This window comes from Pagrus pagrus (assembly GCF_965226575.1).
Source record: "Pagrus pagrus genome assembly, chromosome: 12".
NCBI classification, from domain to species: domain Eukaryota; kingdom Metazoa; phylum Chordata; class Actinopteri; order Spariformes; family Sparidae; genus Pagrus; species Pagrus pagrus.
This window is the reverse complement of record NC_140196.1, coordinates 4,962,702-4,987,673: the sequence shown is the minus strand read 5'-3', so window position 1 is coordinate 4,987,673 and position 24,972 is coordinate 4,962,702. Positions and strand designations below refer to the sequence as shown.

General features: G+C 43.5%; 1 protein-coding gene and 1 long non-coding RNA gene across 2 annotated transcripts in view; one reads left to right on the top strand and one right to left on the bottom strand.

The window, feature by feature from the left end:
* Positions 1 to 1,641: 1,641 nt before the first annotated feature.
* On the bottom strand, positions 1,642 to 2,830 carry LOC311266616. Its single transcript, XR_014623744.1, has 2 exons — positions 1,823 to 2,830; positions 1,642 to 1,736 (listed from the first exon to the last, which is right to left on the bottom strand). It is a non-coding gene; the product is annotated as an uncharacterized lncRNA (long non-coding RNA).
* A 724-nt stretch (positions 2,831 to 3,554) lies between these two features.
* The window catches only part of LOC311266136 (contactin-associated protein-like 4), a 93,099-nt gene continuing 71,681 nt past the window's right edge, over positions 3,555 to 24,972 (top strand). Inside the window, exon 1 of the mRNA XM_084368337.1 lies at positions 3,555 to 3,822. Within this exon, the coding sequence (XP_084224463.1) occupies positions 3,738 to 3,822 (85 nt within the window). The 5' untranslated portion in view covers positions 3,555 to 3,737. The remainder of the gene's footprint in view (positions 3,823 to 24,972) is intronic.

Below are 24,972 nucleotides of genomic sequence, written 5' to 3'. Positions count from 1 at the left end.
CCCCCCGCTGTGTTTGCACTCAACAGGTTTTTTATCATCTGATTCCCCTGCTGTCTTTACTCTCGGCAGGTTTTCATTATCAGATTCCCCCCGCTGACTCTCTGCTCTCCCTCCCCTCTCCTCTCTGTTTTCAGGCCTTTTTCCTTGACCAACCCCCCCCCCCACCTCTTAAATGTATTCAGTTAAATTCAGCGCCGGACCGATCTGTTGAACATGACACCATAACCTCGTCCCCAGGCGGTTCTGTGTTACACAAATTGGTCTGAAACTCCAGCTGTGTATTGATTCGCTGTTGCTTTGACCCACCTGTTGTAATCATAACCAGCGCCGCATTCACTCCTGCTTTGTAGCAAAGTTTCCTTTCAAATGTAGTGCACGTTTTTACTGGATTTAGCTAGTTTGGTGCCACGAAAGCTCTGCAGAAGAAGAGGGCGACATGGCGACTGTAGATTAATAACATTTAACCGGTAATGTTTTATGTAAAGGTCCTTGTAGTTTTAGTTAATAGGTAATAAAGCTCTTATAAACTGCTTATTGACATTATTATACATTAATAAGTGCTAATATTAGCATTAGAAACACATTTATTGAGACGTTTCAGACATTTGTGCTAATGAGAAACTTAATTTACAGACTGCTTACGAATGTTAATTAAAGCCAAAAGTGTTTCTTAAAGTTGCTTACATTTCAACTACCCAGTCGCCAAAATAAATGTTAGCAAAGCACGTTTCTGCAAACAACAGATATGTTAAAACTTCTGCTTTCTTCAGGGTCAATTTTCTGTTTCTGTCTTGTCGCAGCGCTGAGCTTATGCTCTGGTCAGGTTTAGGCATAAAAACCACTTGGTGAGGGTTGTTAGGGTTAGGAGAGCATCATGGTTTGGCTTAAAATAAAACATCCAATGGTTTCACAATTACAAACGGCGAAACGCAGACTTGAACTACAGTCACTGGTGATTTCACCTCCGTGAGACGTTTTGTACTAATGTGGTTCATAGCCTATGACGTACGTAAGGATCTGTGGTCTGCAGAAAAATAAATATACCAGTAATGAGTCCGTCTTTTTATTTTAGCTGGACAATAAAATACCGCATTAAATTACTGATTACGTACCCACATTTACAGAAGTACTACAATTTAAAAAATGCCCCCTGATGCTCCCGGTTTAGCGATCACTGTGGGTTATTAATCCGAGAACATGGATTCCCACAGAAACCTTGTTTTCTTCAACATGTTCCCTCGGGCCAGCCTGATAATTGGACTAAATTGCTATTTTGTTTCGCTTCATTATTCACTTTAATATGAATAAAGAGATGAGTAATCAGTAATTTACTGATTTAATTGCTAAAAAAAAAAAAGAAAAGAAAAAGATGATGGCAGCAATTTGGACGTCTAGCTAGCCAGAGGGTGTTATGGAAGAAAATAATACTCACATAGGATCCACACTGCATTAGCTCCTAAATGCAGCTGCATAATTATATACAATAGAAGTTGAAAAGTCTAAACGTATAAAAGCGCCTACGTAAAGCAGCCGTGTAAGGTGCTTCTTCACATCCCAGATAACTGAGAACATTAAAAGGGTCGTAGGCAGTTTGTTGTCAGGTACTTATTCTTTAAAATAAACGAGAAAAGTCGAGAAAAGTCGATTTAAAAGACTGTATTTTCGTTTTTCTCGCTGGTGTCTTCACCTCCTCGTCTGCTTTATCCAGTGGAACCTGGAGTTCCTCCGACATTGATCTGAAAGTGAGAGAGAGCAACTCTGTGAAGTGTTTAATTAAACTCTCTCACAGCAACACAGCTCATTTTTAGCATCATCTACTTACTCTCAGAAGTTCCTCCTATCATGTTGCCTAACTCGATTTCTTTCATCCTGATGAGGATCTCCAGCATTTCTTCCTCCTCGCTCCCTGAGACAGAACCAGGATCCTCTGCTCTCACACCGAAGGCGTCCAACGGATCGTAATCAGGCGCCGCCAAACAGCCCGATGTCGTCCCGGCTGCTTCAGCGCCGGCCTGCCGAGTGTTTGAGCCGGGTTGACCACCGTTAGCGTTACAACCCGGATTAAAGTAGTTTGTCGTGGACCTGACGGTCTGAGAGTTCGGCCGGTTTGGTTGGGGGTCAAAATAAGTCCAGATTTTCTTGTTTTCTGCTGTCTTGTCGTGGATAGAGGGGAAATACCTGACTGCAGCCATTTTGTTCAGAGAGTGCATCATTTTTGTTTTGATACAAAGTGGAGAACCTCCTCGACAACGCTGGAACCAGCAAGATGCATTTCAACAGCAAGCATTACTAAATGTCCCTGGTTAATGTAAAGTTTGAGAGTTTTGAGAAAATACTCTTAAACTGGCTGGAGAGATTGATACCACTCCGGTTTGTGTGGTAAACATGAAGCTATGCTAGCAGCTAGCTCGCTAACTTAGGCTATTTCTCAACCGGGTGCAGCGACTTCCAGCCGGTTGCACAAGCTGTTCATACGTAGCCTTGGTGTGACATTAAAGTAATAACCTCTAAGATTTTCATTTAAATAAATATCTTTTCAGTCACTATATATCGCTATATGAGGTAACACTATTTGGTATTACTTGCAATTGCTGTAATACCAAAGATGTACTCTGGGTGTCGGTGGCGACTTTCCTGGAAAAGATCGAGTCACGTATACGTACGCGGTGTCTGTGTTTCATCAGCGTCGAGAGTCTGGGAAGTTTCCAGTTTGTGTAAATAAAATGATTTCGTCAGTACTGCTCTAACGTAAGCCCGGCTAGCTTTAGCAACGTTAATGTTAGAGATGTTAGCTTATTCCTCATAATCTTTTTATCTGTTCTTAATTCCTTAGGTGTGATGTCATCATCTCATCATCCTTTATTGTTTTTTTTTTATTTCTGCATTTACTTTTAAAATGAATTATCTATTTTTTTAAACATTTATTTAACTTTTCTTTCCTCTCTTACTTTTCTGTGATTTTACCTGTTTTATCACTTTTATTCTTTTTACTTGTAATAACTCATTTTGATTTTTTGTTTTCACATTTAATGTTCTTGTTTTAACTGGAGTGATTGTCAAAACATTGCTGCTTTTTAAAGGTGCTATATAAATAAAGTTTTCTATTATTATTATTATTAGTGTTGTTGTTGTTGTTATCTATAACACCTTTGAATTCAAGGAAAAGTTTATATTTAATCTTAGTATTGATTTATGAACAACCTCAGTCAACTATAACTCTACAATCACAAATCCATTTTTCTCCTCGAGGCTGTTCAGGAAACTTTAACCTTCATTTTAGACTAAAACAAATTTTTTGCAAGACTCCGGCTTAATTATAAAAAATTAAAACGGTGACTCTGTGTTGGACCAATGAGCTGTGACTGGCACCCTGCTTGGCGGGATTTCTTTCCCTCCTTGCCCGATAAACGGTGACCAATATACCGCTTTAACTGACGGCAGCACCCGCAGTGGACGAGGGGAAACTGGAGGAGCGATTCTGGCACTGCAGGTCCTGGAAACAGCTTCAGGGGCTGTCAGGGAGGAGGAGGAGGAGGAGGAGGAGGCGCTGAAGTTGGAGCTGTGACCGCATAGTAAAACCACCTCTCTTTGCCTCCCCCTCTCTGTATCGCTCCCTCCCCTCCTCTCCTCCCTCAGTCGGGTTTGAGGAGATCTCTCTTGGAGCTGGAGAGGAGAGGTTGGCCGTCTCTCTCCTCCAGCAGCCGCCGGGTTTCTCTGCAGCCTCCCGCCGCTTCATCATGGATCTGTGGACTAAAAGACTCGCTGGGATTATCGTTCAGGTCGCCCTGCTTCTCTGCAGCTCGCACGGGACAACCGGAGAAGGTGAGCAGGCTGTGCGCTTTTACACTTTTTCTCACCGGAGGAGACGGAGCGAGTCCGGGCAGCGCAGAGCCGGAGGGGCGGCGTTAAACCGGGGGGCTCCATCCTTCTGTTGAAACCACCTGGGAAAAACAAGGAATCTCTGTTTCCTGGATTTGGTGACATCGCAGTTGTTTGTGTCATTTTCTTTCTGCAGTCATCCTGGAGAGGTGCAGGGCTGGCGGCTTGGGTTTTGCGCGCATCGGTTGCGCATCGGCGCTCGGTTCAGGAGAAATATGGAGAGTTGAGGAGGTTTGATGTGAAGGATGATTGAAGTTTATAATCTACGAGAGATCTGAACTAATTAAGACGATTATAACATCATTATTGTCACAACAGCAACGTTTAAACAGGACGAGTCTTCTGCGTATTTCTTAGAAACCAACTTTAACGCAGCGCTGTGCCTTGGTTCATGTATTCCACTTTATCTTAATCAGGTGTTGTCTGATTCTCAGGCTCACTGAGCGCTTCATCTCCCCCCTGCAAAGCTTTGCAGTGTAGGATGCTGCAGCTCTCTGGTCCACAGCTGATTGTTGGGCAGTGAAGAGGGTCTCAGCTGTGTGTTTTTCAATCCTCTGTAGGCTGACAGAAGCAGCGTTGACACTGTTAGGAGCCACTTCCACCCACCCTGTGCACAAAAACAAGGTTATCTCTTTTCTTTCTGGTTCATTTGGTGCTCAGAGCAGCAGGATGAGCAGCCTGGGACGCAGCCGGTGTTGAGTGTGGAAGGTGTGCGTGAGGGGTTAAAGGTTTGGAGAGGTGGTTTTGATTCTGTCATTTCTGTGATGGGGAAATAAAAGTCTTTCTTCCCTTTAATATGTCACATCTGACACATCTTTCCAGGTCTGCAGCTCTGTCAGTGTGTGAGTATGAAATGTGGTGCTGCCCTGGTTGAGATGGGAGGAGAGCGAGAGAGAAAAGGGAGGGAAATCCAGAGGGGAGAAACAGGAGGAGGGGAGGAGAGCGAGGGCAGTGATGTATGTCTCTTCGTAATGGAAACAGATGGCAGAAAAAGTCCACCGACCCTCCGCTGTTCTTACTCCCCTCTGCCACAACACATCTGATCTCTCGCTCCTGTTTCCTGCTCTTTATTCAACCTTTAATCTTCCTGCCTTTCTTATCTGCCTCTTTAACTCTCTCTTGTCTCTCCCTTTCCTCTTCATCCACCTGTGTTGTCCTTTAAACCCCTCAGTTACTCACGCTCTGCAGCTCAAACCTACAGATCTTTATCTTAAAACCCCAACGTCACTCTCATGCTGAATTTTCGAAGAAAAATGATGCACAAATAATTTTTTTATGTGCCCGTAAAACACGGAGCCCTGGGTTTGAATACTTCACTCAGTGTACATATCATATTTCTTTAATGAAGCAGTATAAAACTTATATGAGTCTGGGCAACTGGGTGTAATGAGATGCTTATCCAACATTAACGAGATTTAGATGGAAACTGAAGGGTAAAACTGGCTGTTTAGATAGTTTTTTAATCTGGATTGTTCACTAATTTACAGGAACGTGATGTAGAAAAAATGTTTTAATGTTGACTGTAAGAAAGTGAGACAGTGAGAGAGACAGGTAGTCCTCTCTACGGTTGGAAAGACTGAGGAAGGGACAGAGTTATGGTCGGGTATTATGGCTCGTGATACTGGTACCAGGGTACCAACGTGTTGGACAACATAAAAAAAATATATAAGTAGCTGTCAAAAGTAAAGCAGCAGAGGGCAGGAATACGCTACTGCAACGTCTAGTCTGCCTGATCCAAAGAGGATCAGGTGTTGCCCTGACTCGCTGTAACTCATTGATGGGGCGACATCTTTCTCTCTCTTTCTCTCTGTAACGTTACTCCAAAGATGCTCTCTCATATCCACTTTTGAAAAATGCGAACTGAGTGCTGGTTCTGGGCTGGTGCTAGTGCTGGTTCAGAGTTGAGGTCAACTCTTTAAGTGTTGCTCCAGGCTTTGCATGCCAACACAACTGGTCCTCGACCGCAGTTGCTTGGATTTGGCGCCCACAGTGACGTATCTTTTGTTTTTTCTCCCGTTGATAAGACAGAACGCGCTACACTAGCTCTGGTTTTTAAAAATGGAGGTCATAAGCGGTTTTACTTGATCCTTGGTCACGATAACACCTGACATAGGTGGTTCTTTGCTCTGGACCACCAAAATAAATGTTCCTCTCTGTCTGGTTCCAGAGTAGGAACCGGCTCCGAACCAGCACCTGAACCACCGTGGTCTAAAAGGGTTGTCATGTGTCAGGTGTCATCGTTGGTACCCATCAAATTCAGTCAGGATCTTTAAAGGTACCGAGTTCGGTGCCCAACCCGAGAAAGAGGTGATGAGTAAGGAGGAGGCAGGAGTGTAGTTTGGGTGGAGGGCTGTAAAGTTCCTCATCTGTCCTTCCTCTGTTCTTCTCCATGAAAGAAACATCTCCATCCTCCCAAAAATACCTCCTTCTCTGTTCTCCTCCTGCTGCTTCTCATCCTCTTCTGCTGCTTCTGACTCAGATCTGCTGCTGACTCTCAGTCTTCTCCCGTCTGACTCGTCTTTCCGCTGGTTGCGCTTTTCGCTCCTGTTGTTTCCCGTCAGCGTCTTTCCTGCTCATTTGTCCTCCCAACACGTGTCCCCGTTTCTTCTATTACCTGCAGCACTGTCACTCTCTCACCTCTCTCCCACCTGGATCTCTGCCCTCCTGCTGCATCTGTACCCTCTGCTGCTGATGTGTCGCTCGCTCGCTCTTCCTTCTCTTTTTTTACCTTTTCTAGTTTCTCCTCCTGTTTTTCTTCCCTCCCTGTTTCATGCCCACATCCCTTAATCTTCCCTCCCTCCGTCGGTTTCGCTCCCACTGCTTTCTTCTGTCATTTCATAGATTTTCATTGCAAGGAGGTTATTTTTGGCTTCGCCTGAGACTGGTACCAAAATAATACTTCATCGATACCTTTTTCTTTGAGACATGCTATTTTAAAGAGGTGTTTTGATCACACCTCTGCCCAGTTTGAATGTGGCTGGAGCTACATGAGGTCACCTGACTTCACTGACGAACAAGGATAATTAAGGTGTCATTTGTCCGTCCAGTCACAGGGGATTCAGGATGGAAATGTCTCCAGGTGTCCTTAAAGATATCCAGTGGTGGGACTCGGTCTCCAGTCGGCCATTTGGCAGCTTTGTAATAACGTCACCAGCAGCCCCTCCACCTCCTCATGTGAAAGGTTGCTATCAGGTATATAACGTGAACATGATGTGCCACGTTTGGTACAAATGTCAACCTTGAATGTAAACTGATGATGTTTGCCAGCCTGATAGAGAGCATCCGCGTCTTTAACATCTCTGCCTGGTGTGGGCACTTGACTTTAGTTAAAAGAAACAAGCAGTGATTGCTGAGACAGCAGGGAAGATGGAAGTCCTCCAACAGAAACCATTAGATGATCTTTACAGCACAGCTGAACACAGAAAAGCCCCGTCAATCACTAAAACACATCCCCTGTATCCTGAGTCTGAGCTGCTGCCCTCAGGGTGACGCAGAAAAAGATCTGCGAGGGTTTGTGTAAAACTGAGAGGAAATTGAGACCAAAGACAATTTTCCTGCTGCGATAGCGCAATGGTTAAGGTTCAGGTAGGTTTAGGCGCATAAATTACATGGTAAGGTTTAAGGAAAGATTGTGGTTCGGGTTGAAACTACTTTGTAATGGTCACGGTCATGGTCACCAACTTTGACTGTCGGTTGGAAACAGGAATTTGAAAGCCTGGTGCCAAGGCTGCCAAGCCGGTGGCCACAATTCTGGGCTGTGTTTCAACATTTCGTAGCGTGAAAGCAACACGAGGTCGGGACATTTTCCTGCTGTGTTTGTGGCGACAAAACCAGGTATTTTAAACCAAAAGACGATCTTTTCCTAACCCTAACCAACTGGGTTTGTCACAACATAAAATTGAAGCCTAAAGAGACATAAAGGAAGCTGCAATATAAAGAATGTAAAGTTTGAACATATTTCTGTGATTGGCTTGTCTCCCATGTTAAAGTATAATATTTACTTGGCCCGTCCCTCCCGACCTCCTCCCTACGCAGACGTCGTCTCCCTGCAACATCACCTGACCTCCTCCTTTGCTCCCGATATAATTACCACATCTGCTGGAGGGCTTTGTCACTACAGCGTAAACATAAACAACAAGTTGTCTTCAAGCGCTTGCTGAAATGATGGATGCTGTTGTCCCTCTGAGACCTGCGATGTCCCAAAACATCCCTCTTGACGTAGACTTTTATGTGCATCATCGCAGCAGCATAATTTAAGCTTTAGACACTAAAAGTCTACACCACAGTCCAGCCTGATGCAGAAGTTTCATTGCCTCCGGCTCCGTCACACTAATTCAATGCAATTTTTTTTTACAATTTACATGTTAACCAGCTCAGAAAATCTTTAAAATGACTAATTACAGAATTTAAATTTCAAATTATCGTAGTGTTTTTCTTTTTGGTGCAGTTTCCAGATGCAATGACTGTTTTCTGCTGTCGCTCATATTTTCTTCTTCTTCTTCTTTTCCAATTTTTTCCCTGGTTGTCTTTTTTGCCTCTCTGTCTTTCTGCCTCTCTCATTTTCCCCTCGGTCTATCTCCCTGTTTGTCTCGCCCGGCCTGACCCAGCAGCACACTCATCATGCACGGACCATAAACCACAGCAGCATAATAAGTTTTAAGGCTGCAGAGTTGGACGGACGCCAGCCGCAGGTTTTCAGACTCGACGCTTCGCCTTCCCTGCAGACGGCTCACTGTTCATTATGGAGGTGGTACTAAATGACAACAAAGTAGATATACATATTTTAGCAGCCACAGATGGCGCTCCGATGACTTGTTAGCCGGAGCAGCCAATGAGTCAGTAGTGATGAGATTCATGGAAGTCGGTGCGTGAAACAGCTGCCCCGCAGGGCCGTAAACCCGCTGTGCGTTTAATCGCCTTCTAATATTACAACATGAAAGAGTCGCTGTGTGTTTAGCAGCTGAGAGACCAGCAGCCAAATTACTAAAATCTAAATGGCAAATGTGTCTTTGAGCAGCCAGAAACAGTGATTTGCCGATTTTTTGACTAATTTTTGCTCGTTTGAATGTGAAAGGAAAACAGCGAGACGTTCTTTACGGCTCTAGAAAACAAATGATTCCTCAAAGGTTTGATGTCGTTATGGTAAGAGGCTTAACGTAAAAATCTGTGAAATCTTTAAGAATCAGGTGGCCGGGCAGCTGTAGGTCAGGTGATGCGACAGGTTGGCCGTTGGTCCTCGTGCCATTATTCCTGGAGCAAGACTGAAACTGAAACTGCTGCCAAAAAGTACAAGTGATGCGCTGATACTGAACTTTTCCCTTCTTTGTCGGCGCATTTGACTTATCGATTGCTGTTGAGATTTTCTAAAAGAAATTACTTACCAACCCTACCTTTAAATGCATTTAAGGACTTTTCAAAGCTATGCTGTCTACTATGAAGGACTGAAACTGCTCAAATATCAAATAGATAAAGAAATTAATAAAATAATGAATAAATATATAGTAAATATGTCATTACATGTCATTTAAAAAGTTCCCCTTCGGTTTCTCCTCTCCAAGCGCATTTAGAAAAGGCCTTGTGCCTCCAGAGGATTGAAGTACCTCAGCAGCCACAGAGTTTGTTTCATAAGACTGAATGTGTGGCATTGACTCAGAATCAGTCTAAAAACTAGACAGTGTTCGGTTGAACATCCCACAGTCACAGTAATAACCCCACTAGAGGTTTCTTTGATTCCTCCTCACACGGAGCAGAGAGAAGCTGGTCCACGCTGGTTTCTTCTTTCTCTGCTGTTTATTGGTTTTTGCGGCTGAGCCTTTAATTGTGCCCTCGGAAAGTTTTGTTGTCTCTTGACTTGTTTTGTTCTGATTTACTTTGCGGCTCCTCTGAGCCCTGCGCTACTTTGAATGTATGTCTAGTAGTAATTACCGGATTTAATTAGCCTGGTTGTACGTTTGCTGGTGGTTTTTCCTCTGATGCCTTCAGAAATCCTTCTTTGATTTGATCGCTTTTACCCCCTTTGGACTTCAGCTGATTTTGAGGACGCACACTTGGTTATGCTCCAAACATGTCAGCCTGGAGGACTTTTGCTGCTTAGCTGTGTTATATAAAGTGCACGTCAAGTGTTTCTGTCATGCTCCTCAATGGAAATGATATTGCTGTATGCTGCTGCATGTGTGAGAATACTGTGTGATACCTTTTGTAGCAGAGGAAGCTGCATGAAATCTGATAAACTGCCTCCAGTGATGTCACTTAATTCAACGTCCGTATGGGCTGAAGACAACACGTGCCCGCTCCGTCATCTCTAGGCTAGCATTAGCCACTACTAGCCAAATGGTCAACCTACCTGTCAATGATATATTGTGAATTGAGGGTAAAATAGGCTCCAAGGAAAAATAATCCTGTTTTTAATCAAACTATAACGAGTCTGACAACTGAGAATTATTTTTGCATAAATTGGTGAACTTTTGTCGCGTTTTCGTTGTTAATTCACACGAGAACGGCGCTTTGGGGGCCTGTTGTGTCTCATTGCACAGTCACACCGCCACCTACTGGCCTGGCATGCATACTACACCGATTTACAATCATTCTTGTGCATCCGTGTGCACGAGGATCTTTTCACGAGGTTGTCATAAGAACACGGAACATTTTTAAAGTGCAAATGAAAAACTTTTCTGCTTTTAGCAAAACTGTTGTCATGTGAACAAAAACACTACAGTGCTCTCCAACTGTAAAATGTTTCCTTGTGTAGGTTGACTATTTATATGCACCGCAGGTTAAAGTTAATTAGACCTGACCTCCGTGTTCAAGACACAACAGGCAAACATGAAGCTTTCACAAGGACGTTAATAGAAAGACGCAGTTGCCCGTAATGAAGAGAGAAGCATCTGACCTGCTGTCTGCTGTCACTGCTTCATCACGCTCAGGCTGTAAATGATCAAATAAGCCTATTTATAATTTAATTTCCTGCTTAACAAAGATGAAAAAGATCTCAGAATTAATTCTTGCTGTTACATCTCATCCGTCAGTGAGTTCAAGGAGTACAATCTCCTCGTCTAGAGTCGCACACTTCATTTTCCATAATGCCTCTCAAGATCAAACGCTCCTTTGGGTGCAAAATTGGTCTCCCACATCTTTTATAATGACTTATTCTATGTATGAATGCTGAACATCGGTCTGAAATGGCATCTCTGGAGATAAACTCTTGCTGTGTAATTGTGCAGCGATACATTGGAACCTGACGATAACTTAACAGAGTCATTTTTCATAAACCTCCTATACAGTCAAGCAGGTAGAGAGAACATTTATAAACAACAGCTGCGATGCATTTACCAATGTTTTAGTGGTTTTGGATGAATCCTATAAAGTAGAAATTTAACCTTTGGGTTGTGTAGAGTTGGTGCTGATGCCACAAAATGATGTGGTTACTGCAAAGACAACATGTAGCGACTGTGTGTTAAAAGCGATGCATCAGGCCAGTTAACCTGTAGTAACCTCCACCGGCCCAGTCTCATTCCCACCTACTCAAATATTAATGTGTGCTGCCTCCGCTGCCACGACAGCTCTGTGTGCATTTTCTTTTCAAAATCAGAGACCAAAGACGCCGTAACAGCTGTTCGATGCTCGATATTATGAAAAATATCATATATAACAGCAAATATCACAATAATATCGAATATAAACAGGGTGTCGTGATTAGACTTGTAAAGATCAACGGACTCAGTGCTGATCAATCTGCTTTGTTTGTGCTTATACGCTCTGTAATAAATGGTCCTCATGTGTTATGTCTTCATGCGCCTGTCTGGCACATTTACATGATAGACTTTGGCACTCATGTTTATAAATGTGCATCGTCCCTTCTTTAAATAAAATAAACAAAACAGACAAACAAATCATTGTTTTTACGCCCCGACAACTGTCATTTACATTTTCAAATCTCTCTTTAAAAAACATGGGGTTGTTTTAAAACAACTACTCGACTTCATCCCGGTGTGTTTTTGCAGGGTAGCGTTTGGCAACTTTGAATAATATTCACCAGAAAATAAAGATTCCAGACTTATAAAACAAATACTTCCCTTTAGAGACTGAACCACAAACAAAAAACAATCGAAATTCAGTTTGCTACGAAGCTCGGTTTCTCAAATTTGTCCCAAATAAACATCTTCCCAAACAAACAAGATAAATAAAACAAAATAGGAGGTAACTACAGTTGTTATATGACGAGTTATGTGTCCTTACTGGACAATTTGAGACGTTCTGTGCAGTAAATGGCAAGTTAAAGTGACAAGTGATGATATAAAGTGAGATGGTGACAATCTAAGGAGAGGATCAATAGAGTGTCTGTACAAAAAGGAAATAAACCAAACATCTGGGACGCTGTCAGTTACCCCCAGTCCTCGTGCACACAGGATCAGATGCTAACAAGCTAACAGTGTCGTCTTCACGCTTTTGTTTTGATTTTGACGATTGAAAATGAAAGCTCATTTTGATTGATTTTTTAATTCAGAGTCAACATCGTGACCCTGTTGACTCCCAGTTATTGTTTAATGCAGCCTGAAGCACATTTCTGTTCCCTCGTCAGTCCTGCGTGCACCAAACTGCACCGAGGGAAAAACAGACTAAAGCACTCAGTCAACAGTTCACTCAGTTCATCGATCTTCACCGTGATGCCACATTGTTCAATAGCGTTTATATGACGCTATCAAATTTAACTCGAGAATTAAATAATGGTGTCGCTATTGCCCGTGTGAAGTTTGTTAGTGCCCTCGGGGTAATTAAATCAAACAGATGTACGTAGAAGCTTTAGTTGTTACAGACAGAGGAGGATTCAGGGCGGATCGATCGGGAGTGTTGTGTGCTCCCTGTGAGAAAGAAAGCGAGGATGAGGTGAGAGAATAAAACTTTAATGGGGGAAAATGGGTCACTGCAGCTGGGAAAAGCAAATAAACACACACACAAAATCTAATATATATAGTTCAGAAAATATACGCGAAGTGGTGTCGAGCTCATAGAGGATTATAGATTGAGACTGTGTTTGTACCCCACTTGCCTGAGATAAGTGTAAGAGGGGAAATAACACGTCTGATACCTTGAAATTCAACTAAATTGAGCAGGAATCAATACTCGGCAGAGGGACGAGGACGTCGCAGGTGAAGGATGATCAGATGAAAAGAGTCTTTAGATGATAGACAGAACATTTACAGCATTCACAGCAACACATGTTACAGTTAAGGGTTTATATTTAGAGGACAGAGGCTGCACAGAGCCGAATTAAAAACCAAAGACCTTATCGTCTCGATGTGAAACCTTTTGGCCCCCGAGGAGTATCCGCCATTTAAAAGCCATAACCAAAATCAAACAAAGAAAACCACAGCTTCATGAAAACCAATAAGCTGTCCTTCAGTCGTTTACTCCCCAAAGAGCCCACCTAAAGCACATCATTCAGTTTATAATCATCCACGCCGACTTTTTCTCGCCACATTTCATTGGTTTCAGTGCTCGCCCTGTGCCGGGGGCAAGGTCTGGTTAAAGCTGGTTGTCAGAGTGAATGGAAGGAGCTGAAATACGTCCAGAGAGGTTTGATGTTTGTGTTTCTTTACTCATAATAATTCAGCGTACGAGCAGCAGGCCTGCATCACCGCTGTGAGTGGAGCTGCTTTTCAATCCATATTTAATAGAGATACTGTATAATTGTAAAATACCAGGTTTTGTCGCCACAGACGCGGATGGAGACTTCATTTCTGTAGCTGAAGACACGGCTGGAAATGTCCTGATGTCTCAATAGAAATGTGAAATGTTGAAACACAGTCTAAGGTTAGGAAAAGATCGTGGTTTGGGTTTAAAATACCTGGTTTTGTTGCCACAAACATGACTGGAGACGTCTCGATGTCTTGTTAAAAACACCTGGATGTCGCGAAATCCAGTTTCACACTTAAAAAAACGCTGAAATACAGTCTCAAACTGCAGTGGATTGGCGCCATTAACATCCCCAACGCCTCCTAACATGAAAGTCGGCTCATATATATGTAACATGAAATGAAAAAACAAACTGCAAATGTTTTATTGTGGTGACTGGGTCGATGAGGTCTTCAGGGAGTGAGAGATAAACTTAAAATATAAAAGTGTGATGACTCTTGGATCAGTAAAACTCCCCATGTTAGCTCTGTGTGAGGAGGGCAGTGGATATGACACGCTCTCTGGATCTGTTGGTTCTGAATGCAAACTGTTGCGGGTCCAGACTGGACGGGATGCTGGAGGACCTCAGCAGTCAGAAACTTCATTATTTTATCAAGTTATTCATGTCGGAACGAGATAAATTTATGATTCTTGGTTTCCTATTCTGTTTAATACAGACATTAAGTCGAATTTCTAGGAAATACACATTTCAAAATCAGTCAGAAAAAGGCCCAGTTTTATTTTCTCGCTTGCCATCTTCAAGAGTAGTTTCTTCCCCACTGTCTTATCCTCATCGGTCTTGGCTGTTGTTTCTATCTCCCCTCTGAGCTGATTTAGAGCCACTGGAGTGTGTGTGCTATAATCATACCCTAATGATAGATAATCTCGAGAACACTAAACGATTTTAATCCTAGCCTAATGACAGATAATACCACTACGCTCCCGCTGTGCGTTTGCATGTATGCTGATTTGCATTTCTGCCCTGGTCCCTGGGCGTTTGAATGATCGTGACTCACAGTTTCCTCTGAGTCACCACAATCTCATTCTAGCCTCAAGTTTAAACTTACAACTAATGAAATTTAGACTTTGTAGACAGTTTTACTTTCCGCCTGCAGAGAGGAACAGTCTGGAAGTCAAATAAAAAAAAACTGTTTGTGGGCTGGAGTCAGGTGATGGAGACTGTCGAGGAGGTGAAATTCATTCATATTCAGACGGGTTCTGCCCCGTCGTCCTGTGATTAAACTTGATGAGGGCTGACATGATGGACAGGTAATCGTATTTTCTTCGCCTTGAACCTGGTGACCAGTGTCTCAGCTAATGAGGCCGTGTGATCTGCATGGTTTGGTTTATTCACATGCTCAGTGTCGAAGGAAACAGTTTGATTATTCAGCGGCTGCGGGCTGTGGGGGGATTTAATATGAGTTAACATTAAATTATTGAGATGCTGGAGGCTGAATGGTAAATTCAGGGGTGTTATTACTCACCCAACGAAGGCTATTCGGTGCCTTAAGAAAGAGTTGGTTATTTAAGCTGCGGAGGCTCCGGGGGAATATTAGGAGTGTTTGATTAAATCTCTGAGCTCGTGAAGCATCCCAGATGTTTTCCAGGATTAATCTGGTATAAGAATACTGAAAAGTGGAGCTAATTTCAGGTGGTGGTAAAGCCTTGATTCATGGGAAGCTATTGCATTTCAGTGAACTGGTTGTTTGCGCTGAGAAGAGCAAAGCTATTGCAATTTGGTGTGAATGTGGCAAAATTCCCAGTAAACCCTCCCGGTCCTTTATGATTCATGAGAGGGCAGCGTCAGTGAGAGCCAGGCTGAGGGAAAAAGGGAAGTGGCTTAGGATGAATCGCCTTCATATTTCTTCTTTAGTGTCATTTATGGAAATGTGTGCAGGCAAAGAGGAGCCATGAATGGCATCTGATGAAGTCAAGGTTACAGAGCGAACACGCAGCCACCAGTCATGAATCGGGATTTATTAACCCGCGAACAGGTCGTAATTGAGAAGCTGACAGAGGACCGCTGTCCATCCGTTTGATATCAGGACCTGCTGTGTTTGTTCAAGGCCGTCCCCCCAGAAGAAGTCTGCCTCTCCCAAAAAAGATGAAGCCATTTATCACGTGGCGTTGTAGACACTGGAGATGACACGTTGTCACTTCAAATACCAGCTTTCATCGGCTGAGGTCATGATACTCAGTCACGCCGGGGCAGCAGACTCAAGCAACAAATGGATTTTTACTCTTACAACTCTATTTGCACCAGCGGATACATTAGTTATGACTCTCGTAATTGGATATTTTACTGGGGACATTAAACTTACCAACTGTAACTGCATTAGTTACCAAGGTCACCATGCTCCTTCAGTCTCTATTACAGCAGGGATTTTTCTCTGGCTAGACGGAGAGAAAGTCTTCGCTTCAGTTGGTGCGAAAGATGACACTTCAAAGAATGACTCACGATACAAACTGCATATTATCAGAGAGCACTAAAAGTTTAGTGTATTATATAAGAGGACAGAAGTTTTTCAAATAATCAAATAATCAGTCAGACAGCTTGTGTGCAGTGTCGAAACTTTGGCCTGAGGGTGGCGCTGGAGAAAAGCTGTGATGGTGTAATCATTACCATTAAGATTAAACCTGTGGTTATCTTGAATATGGACTCACGGACTGAGTATGAACATGACAACACATTTATGATAACATAATAATAATCTTTATTTAGTGATTTAAAGGATGTTATAGATGTATCTTTAAGAGGGCTGCATCAATACTGTTCATGCAATATGGTCTTTTGGCCCAATGGTGGCACACAGTGTGAGTGAGAAATCATTATAACTCATCCTCTGTGTGTCTTGATGTGATATCAATAACTGTAATAACAACGTCGCCATTAGTGTTTGAGAGGATTGTCATGGAAGGTGAAGTTATAGGGACGTGGTTATGCTAACACTGGGTACAATGTTGTTTAAATGTGCTGCACATGTTCAGACGTCCTCTCCTGGAAAGATATTCATAGTGTCACAAACAAAAAGTGACAGAAATAGCTGTCAGGGTCGTTTTCCGTCACCAACACCAATATCAAAAAATGCCTCCAATACTACGAGTCCATGCCCCGATCTGATTCAACATCATTAATTTATTAGAAACTGGACCCTGCCACTTCCCTGCAGCGTCCTCTACACCTGTGTGCACCTTGACACCTTTGCCTCTTCTTCACCTCCACACGCCCGGCCAGTCGCTTCTTGAAGTGGGTGTGAATGTCAAACACTGCCTTCCTAATTTTATAAGGCTTTTTTTTATTTTATCAAAAGTTTCTACTAAAACTACAGCCGAGCATCAGAGCGGGTGGTAAATTTGCTCGCCTGGTCAATATCTGCTTCACACTGTGCTCCGAAAATCAGCGTATCTACATCAGTTCGTACGCCAACGGTTCAGGCTCTCAGGTGTCGGCTCTGCACACTGAGACCGAGCAGGATCGCAGTTTAACGCTCTCTCTGTTGTGTATTATTATGAACCCGGTGACCACGGCTCTGCAGACTGCCGCTGCTCTGTGGCAACTGCTGATGAGGAGAAGCGGGGCCGGTCGGTTTGCATTAGAGAGGAGGACAGAGCTGAGTCAGTGGCCATTAAAGACAGAGCGGCGAGGCTGAATTTCAATACGACGAGACAGAGCGTAAGTGGAGTTAAGCAACAAAGGCGAGGACGGCGGAGGGTGGTGGAGGGAGGACAGTGTGGGAGAGGAGGAAGAGCAGTATGAAGTATGAGAGGATAAACTTTAGGGGTCAGAGTCTGCAGGCTGTCTGGTTGTGGTATTCCCTCTGTGTTTCTCACAACTGCAGTGACATTTTCTACTGCCTTTCCCATTTCATCCCTCACTGACTTTGCTGTATGTGTGTGTGTGTGTGTGTGTGTACGGGCCACCATCTGCTTTCTGGACGCACCGCCACACATCTCAGAGATGATGTGACTTCATAAGACGAAGCAGGAGGCAGCAGAGGAGGAGGAGGAGGACAGGGACAGGAGGGACGACAGGTATGAAGGAAAGTGAGAAATGTTGACAGAGACGGACGCGAACGAGAGAGGAAGTAAACAGGGAAAGCGGAAGGAGGATGAAGATAAGAGTGGAGCGAAAACAGGGAGGAAGAGGGAGGGTTGGAGAAGGATTACTGTGAGAGGAGGAATGAGAAGGTCTGTCTGGCTAATAGTTTCCTCTGTCTGTTTTCCTGCTGTGACATTCTCAACTGCCTCCACAATTTTCACCCCTGCCGGCTTTTAAGGGAGTCGGAGTGTTCAGCCCCTCAGTTTTGCCGAACCCCAAGAGCACCGGCTTCCTGCAAGACTGCACTGAAATAAATATTAATGCCGAAAGGAACAGATTTACGAGATTAGTTGAATCTGTCTGTGTTTGAGTCAGCGTCAGTGCGACTTTAAACAGTTATGATGGAGTAAGCTTCGGTTGAGAGGAACCTGGATCTCATTTACCTTCTGTCCTCATCATGCCCAGTTATACCTGATCTCGTGCTTGATTGCCGAGGGTATGAACATAAAGGTCTCATCAGACAAGGGCCGATATCAACAGTCAGAGACCAAAAATGCCTCAGGATGCAATTTAATAGTCCTGCAACCAATCAGGGCAGCGAAACGTGCAACGTAGCCCCTAGTGGGTAGCTGAGCGGTCCGCTTAAATGTGTGTCTGAGAAACATATGAGGTGGAAAATAGCTGACGCAGTAAACAAATCTTGATTCATATTTGACTAGTTTGACAGTTGCAGTTTTGCGAGTCCTGGAGGGATCCTCACACTGTTCGATAGACCTGCAACCAGCCAGAGCAGCAAAATGTTGCTTTTCAACATCTTTTTCAAAACCTGGAAACTCACATAAACAAAATCAAATCACATAAACAGAACGAACAAACGTTTCCATGACTTAATCTCTTCAACGCCAAGCATATCTCATACACGACTTGGCATGAACACTACTTTCCCCCAACGATCCCACAATCTCAGTGCACTGGACTCAGCGTTTGTTATTTCCGACCCAGGTCCTGTCTGAGCTGGACTCTCAGAGCGATGCTGGTGTTCAGGGAGCAGAGAGCAGCTGCAGGAGCTTTCCAGGTCCTGACCGCTCACACCACAACAACAGTGATAAATTCTAACCCGGAGAACCAAAACACCAACAAATCAAATTTCTGTGAAGTGCATTATCTACTCAGAGATGAAAAATTGACCTCAAGCTTCAGCAGCAGATTAAATTAAAGGCAGGCAGAGAACAAATGTGTGTAATATCAGTCTGAGTGAAGAGTGTAATTTGTCAGTTTACGTGTTTGTGTTGTAACAGATCTGTTCTGAAAAAGTCTTCAGTCTGTTCTGATCAAGGTTTTCACATTGTGAAACAGGCAACTATAATTTTTTTGAACTTAAATGTCTCTTCCTTCACATCAGTCTGTGACCAACCCGCTCTGACAGCCGATACTGACCACCACATCCACTATTTTCTGACCGGTGCCCTAATTGGTGTCTGTCAGTGTGTTTTTTTTTTTTGCCCCGGCCGACCCCAATTACACTGAAGTCACACGAAAGGTTTAGCCGTTCAATCTAAAAGTTCTGCATCGGTGCTCGTCCCCGCAACTTCTGGAGAGGACAGAAAACTCTTCTCTGACTTGAAGAAAACCTTAAGTGTCCTGTGTGTTTCCAGCCTCAGGAGCTGTGAGTGTCTGAGAGGCAGCAGAAGATGGAGAACATCACATTAACTGCAGAGAAGTTTTTTTTTTAAAGAGCACTTATCTTCTAATGTCTCCTGAGGGAGGACGGCGGTAAAGTAAAAACTAAGTGGATGCTGTGACTGCGGCTCCTGTTGTGGTTTAGTGAGGGTGTAAAGAGGCCGACACACACACACACACACACACAGGGAAAGATCTCCACAGATGCCTTCGGTCACGACATCCAATTTCTCTCGTTCGGAGCTGATATAAAACATGTGTTATTGCAGTGTGAGTGCAGCGATGTTTCCTGCTCTCCATGGACCAGTCGTTAGAGTGAAGGTGTAAAGATCTCAGGTTGCAGGAAACATGTTTCCCCTCACCTTAACTATATTTCCCCTGATAGATCTCTTCTTCTTCCTGCCCACCAACTGCTCCCCGCTGGCCCGCAACTGTGGTTTATAGATTGGTGATGTATCTGCTAAGCCTTTAAATAAATGAGGCAGAGAAGTGCAGTATCGCCTCGTGCTGATGTGTTGGTTAACGCTCTGTGTTGAGACAAGTGGGGCCAGCCACAGCAGCTTCGCTTAGGCAGAGACAGTGTGGATAAAAGGCTGCGTGAAGACGCTCAGTCTCTGCTCTCTGATTGGGTTAGAGGAGGGTTAACTGGCGGCTCATACTGCAACACCTATATAGTTATTGTCAATATATTGTCATGGTTTGACTTATTTCCTGTTTTATTTTGCAAGTTCTCTCCTCATCTGTCATGTTTACTCTCCACTTCCTGCCTTTGTGTTTTTCCTGCGAGAGAGAAACAGAAATGGTTCAGATGCTTCGGGGATTTTCTTTTATTATTGTGGCAACAAAAGGGAAAGGCAAAGACAGTTTCCTCCAGTGACGGATTACTTTTCTGAAAACTAACTAAATAACAGATTACTTGAGTTGCAGAACTAACGCGTTATGTTACTGGTTACAACAAAAAAGTAATCCGAGTACTGCTTTGTAACAAGTTACCCCCAATGCTGCTTATATCTAAATGCAGTCATGTTTTATTCCCATAGAACAAACATTATGTGCTCACGTAGCCTTAAACCATCCACTCATCAATCAATCTTTAACTTAATTAGACAGATTTATTTGTTAGCTAGCTAGCAACAACACCGTATGTCAGTGTGTCTTCAATTGTATCTGCTTCTCATTATGTGCAAGGTTGTTTTTTTTTACACTGGACTGTTTCAACAACTACAGCTGTTTGGGAGTTACTATGTGTGTGTGTAAACTGTTGCTTCCCACCGTCATTGTATGCGTTCACATCACAAAGTGTTCACACCAGAGATGGCTGAAGACGGAGAGCCTCTCTTTTTTAGGCGGTCTTTGCACAGCGGTGTGGTCGATACCAGAAGTTTAAGAACAGCGTCCACACAAGCCTAAATAAAGTCAATCAAAGGCAAGTGGACCAGAATGCGTCCTTCACTTTTGCATGTTGAGCAATACAACCGCTTGAAAGCACCACTCAGTCAAATCGATCTTGCCCTCCACTTTTCCCTCCACCATCATCCAACTCGCATTTAATTCCCGTCCAGTATCCTGTTTGTCTCTGTGCCCGGGAGAAGTAACGTCTCCCTCTTGTCCTGTGACTGTCCCCCCACTACTACCGGAGGTACTGCTCCTTTGGTCTGTTTCCATTAGCTCCTACAAAATGTGCAGAAATACGGACGACATGAACGCAGAGTATCCGTGTGTTTATCTAACACTGAGCATAAATGAGCCTTAAGGTAACAGAAATATAACCTTAAGACCAGGAAGAGACGGCACCACTGTGTTACGATAACACAATGACAAAACTGACTACAGTCACACAACAAGGTAAGCATTGATATATTGATGTATGGCTCACCTGCAACTTTGCACATGAATGAAAAGACAAAAAGTACAGTATACTGCTCCTGCACTCATTTACATGAAGCTAGTTTTTACTATAAGCTCTTCTCCTGGTGCAATGCAGAGTTTTCAATTTTTATGAATCCCCAGTGTCCAATTCACTATTTCATTTTTGAAATAAATTAGATTTACCGAGGTGCTTGGACGATGCGAATACCCTGCTGCTGTGTATTTTATTTGAATGACAGAGCAAAATTACATTTTTTTTTTCCCCCATGGAGACTCGGCCGGTCTTCTGCTCTCTCTCTATTAAGAGACATTTACAAGCAAACATATTCAAATTATTTACTTAGTGCAGCTGGTGAATTAGTAGATATTATATTATACATATCTCCTCCTGGAGCCATTAGTACGAGTGATGTAGCCTGCAGCTTTCCCTCTAAATCTGCATAATTCTGGCATTATTATTCACAGTGGATGCTGTGTGCTTCAGCGGCTGAGTCCCGGTGAACGGTTTGTTTTCTCGGCAGCTTGTTTCGACTCTCTGCCCGCCTTTTGTGTGAATTGAACCTGGCAGTTTAAAGATGAAGAGATTTAAAACGCTGCGGTGATGTGGCCCGTCGCTGTTTTGATCACTTCATTTAGTTGATGTCTGTCTCCCACACAGCCGCCCACATGGCTGCTCAGTGTGACGAGCCTCGGCGAGGAGGATTGTTCGATCCTTTCAAAGGCAGCCGAGGATGATGTAATGCTCTAATGAGTGCTGTATGCGTCGGGACGCCGTCTGTGTGGGCCTCATTCTCGCACATACATATTGTATCTGTATGTACATAAAGAGCTTATTATCTTGCTGGATGAAGGCTGAAGGCGAGACAGAATCAACGTTATGCAGAGCGCGTTTGACAGCTGGATGAAGAACTGGAGACGAGGAACAAACATTTTTTTTTGTTAGCGGTGAGAAGGTTGGTAGCTGTCAGACAGTCTGGCAGTTTCCAGCCAGAGGTGTCTGTTTCGAGGAAGTCATGCAGGGAAGTAGTTCATCAAAGCAGCGGGGGGTATCAAACAATAAAATACAGCGTATTTTTCTACGTTAACAACAATTTGTATGTATACAGTGTACTCTGACACTTGTGCTCTTCCTTCTCGCTTCTGTCGAGATGGGTAATTATGTGGTTTTTACATTGTGCTGTAGTGTCAGGGTGGAGGAACATGGAAAGTAGCATTTAGATCATCATGTTTTGAAACACGTTCTCTTGCAATAAACAACTGAATAGGATGCTTTTCAGTGTATCCTGAAGTAGGCCTGTCATCACAATATGGCCAAGTGCAATGCCCAAATCGCAGAAGCTGCAATTTTTTGATAAAGATAATATATAGTGAATTATATCGAATTTTAATTAAGTACTGCAGCGCTGCAGATGTTCCCTGGTCGACAAATCTTGTTCTCCTAATGCAGGAAAACATGTTTCTTGCTACAGACCCCAATAAATGTCACATTATCATAATTTTAAGTTTTGATCTTTCAGGAAAAGGACTCCGCACACTGTCCACTTCACTTGCAATTATCTAGGAGATAACCTGATGAAGGTCTAAGTACTGAAACGTTGTTGTCAATAAACTTAATTGCAAGTGAAGTGGACAGCGTGCAGGAGTCTCGTTCCTGATTTTGACGGCCTTCGGTCTTCTCCTGCACACCTTTTTTATCTTTAAATTGGGATGTGCAAGTGACAAGCAATTTTTTTTTACAGTTACATCGAGTAGCATTACTCATCCAACAGGTCCTCAACATTAAACAGCAAAATACGTTGTTTGTTCGAGGATTTTATAACAACTTATGCCCTGTTGGCAGGAGGTCATCATTAGTCTGTGGCCTCTTTAACTGTATTACTGGAACATAAGTCTGTTTTATGATGTGACAATGATATGGTTATGGTTTGGATAGGTAGGCACTTCACTACAGTTACTGTACCTGAGCTTCGCCATCACGTAGACAATATTAATAACACAATCGCTAGAATAAATGTTTGCTGGTACGTTTCTTTATGTTGCAACTTTACGTTTGTTTCGATTGAAAACAACTTCAGCTTGTCACAATGTTTATTCTCTGCTTAGTTTTAGGCACAAAAACTACTTGGTCAGGAAAACATCATGGTTTGGCTTTTTTGCTCGCCACAAAAACATCTGGCGATTGTCCGACTTCCAATTAAAAATCAGCTGGAGATGTCCCCAGTTGTCCCTAAGAATATCCATCATTGTGACTTGAGCTGCTGTTGGCTGTTTGGCATCCTTGTTGGTTTTCTGACGTCTCCACCCTCCCCTCCGCTAATCATGAGCTCATGACTCATGAGAATACAACTTCTCAGGTTTCGCTCTGAGCGCTGTGACAGTGAGAAAACCAACTGTGCTGACAAAAGTTAAAGGGGAAAAAAATAATGCAAAGCATCTCACTGTGTTGTATTTTCTGTTTGTTTGTGCATTGTTTGCAGAGAGGAGCAGGCTTGAACCCCTTCGGGTCAAACTGGAGGTAGAAGTTTGGCGGATTAGTAAAATGAACATTGACGTTTTCTGCTCGAGGATGATTGTTAGTGCTCTGGAGCAAAAACAACCGTCGCACGGAGCCTCATTATCCTGCTTACTGCTACACGCTCTGAATGGCTAAATAAGTCGACTCGGCTCGCACTGAGAGACACTGAACTCTGGGTTTGTGGGGCTTACAGAGCTCTGGAGTGCAGGACCTCCTGTTCACTGCTGTTTGTTGAGGTGATGGATGGAGCTCATCGGTATCCAGGGTTTTCCGGCTCTGTACTCTTTGGGTACTTTGCTATTCAGCAAAAAAGTAAAGAGGTGGACAATGCAGGTGAACGACTACCTGTCTGTCTGTGATTATCGTCTGCCATGTCAGTGTCTGAAGGCCTCAAACCCACAGAATCGTTTAAAGATCATTTTTACTGCCGTCAAAGTCGCCATTTGTCATTTCAGCAAGATGACAAACTTGACGATGTATGTATGGATGAACCGGCCAGAGGGTGAATGATGTGTGTCCAGGCGGATATTTGATTTAAATGAAAAGACATTTCCCATCACTCAAATGTCAGCATAATAGCTTCCTGCCCCTTGCTGACTCACTGATTTTTCTTTGACTTTTATTGTTTCACCCGAGGACAGAAACTCTTTTTTTGTGGGCCGGTATTAAATCAGTTAATGCTCTTATTCTGCAGCTCAGTGGAGATCAGAGAGCAGAGTCACTCCTCGTCTTCCCAGAACGACATATTCTTATAAGTGTTGCTCCTGGGTTTGAAGTGCTCTTGTCTTGAAGTGAAAAGTTTTGTCTATCACTGCCAGGTGTTTCTGAATCATGGTTTTTTTTCTGCTGCCGACAAACTATAAATGTCAGAGGAAACTGTTATCTTCTAAATGTGCCCCACCGCGAGATGTTCAGGCTGAAAGAAGGTGCGTTTGTTTTTTCGTGCAGAGGAGGAAGGCGCAGCAGTTTAATATTCAGGAAAAGCTCTCTGTTCGACACAGCCGGGGTCAGTGTCGAGGTTCAGTGGCTGCAGAGTCCAGCAGGTATTCAACATTTAGCTCCATTTTCCTCTGAGCTGTCTGTGTTTGTGCTCCACTGGTCACACTGTCAGGGACGTCCACTCTTAAATGCCAAAGCTCTGCTGAGGAAAACTGGCCCGGTGTTTTTAGACTCCTCTGCTCTCTCTCTGCTCTCTGTTGAGTGTTACCTCAGCGAGGATGTGCTCCCACCGCACATTATCTCCTCGGGGATTACAGCACTCGCTTTTGGAGAGCCGTCCCTCTCATTCCACCTCTTCAGACGACTGTAATTCACCTGC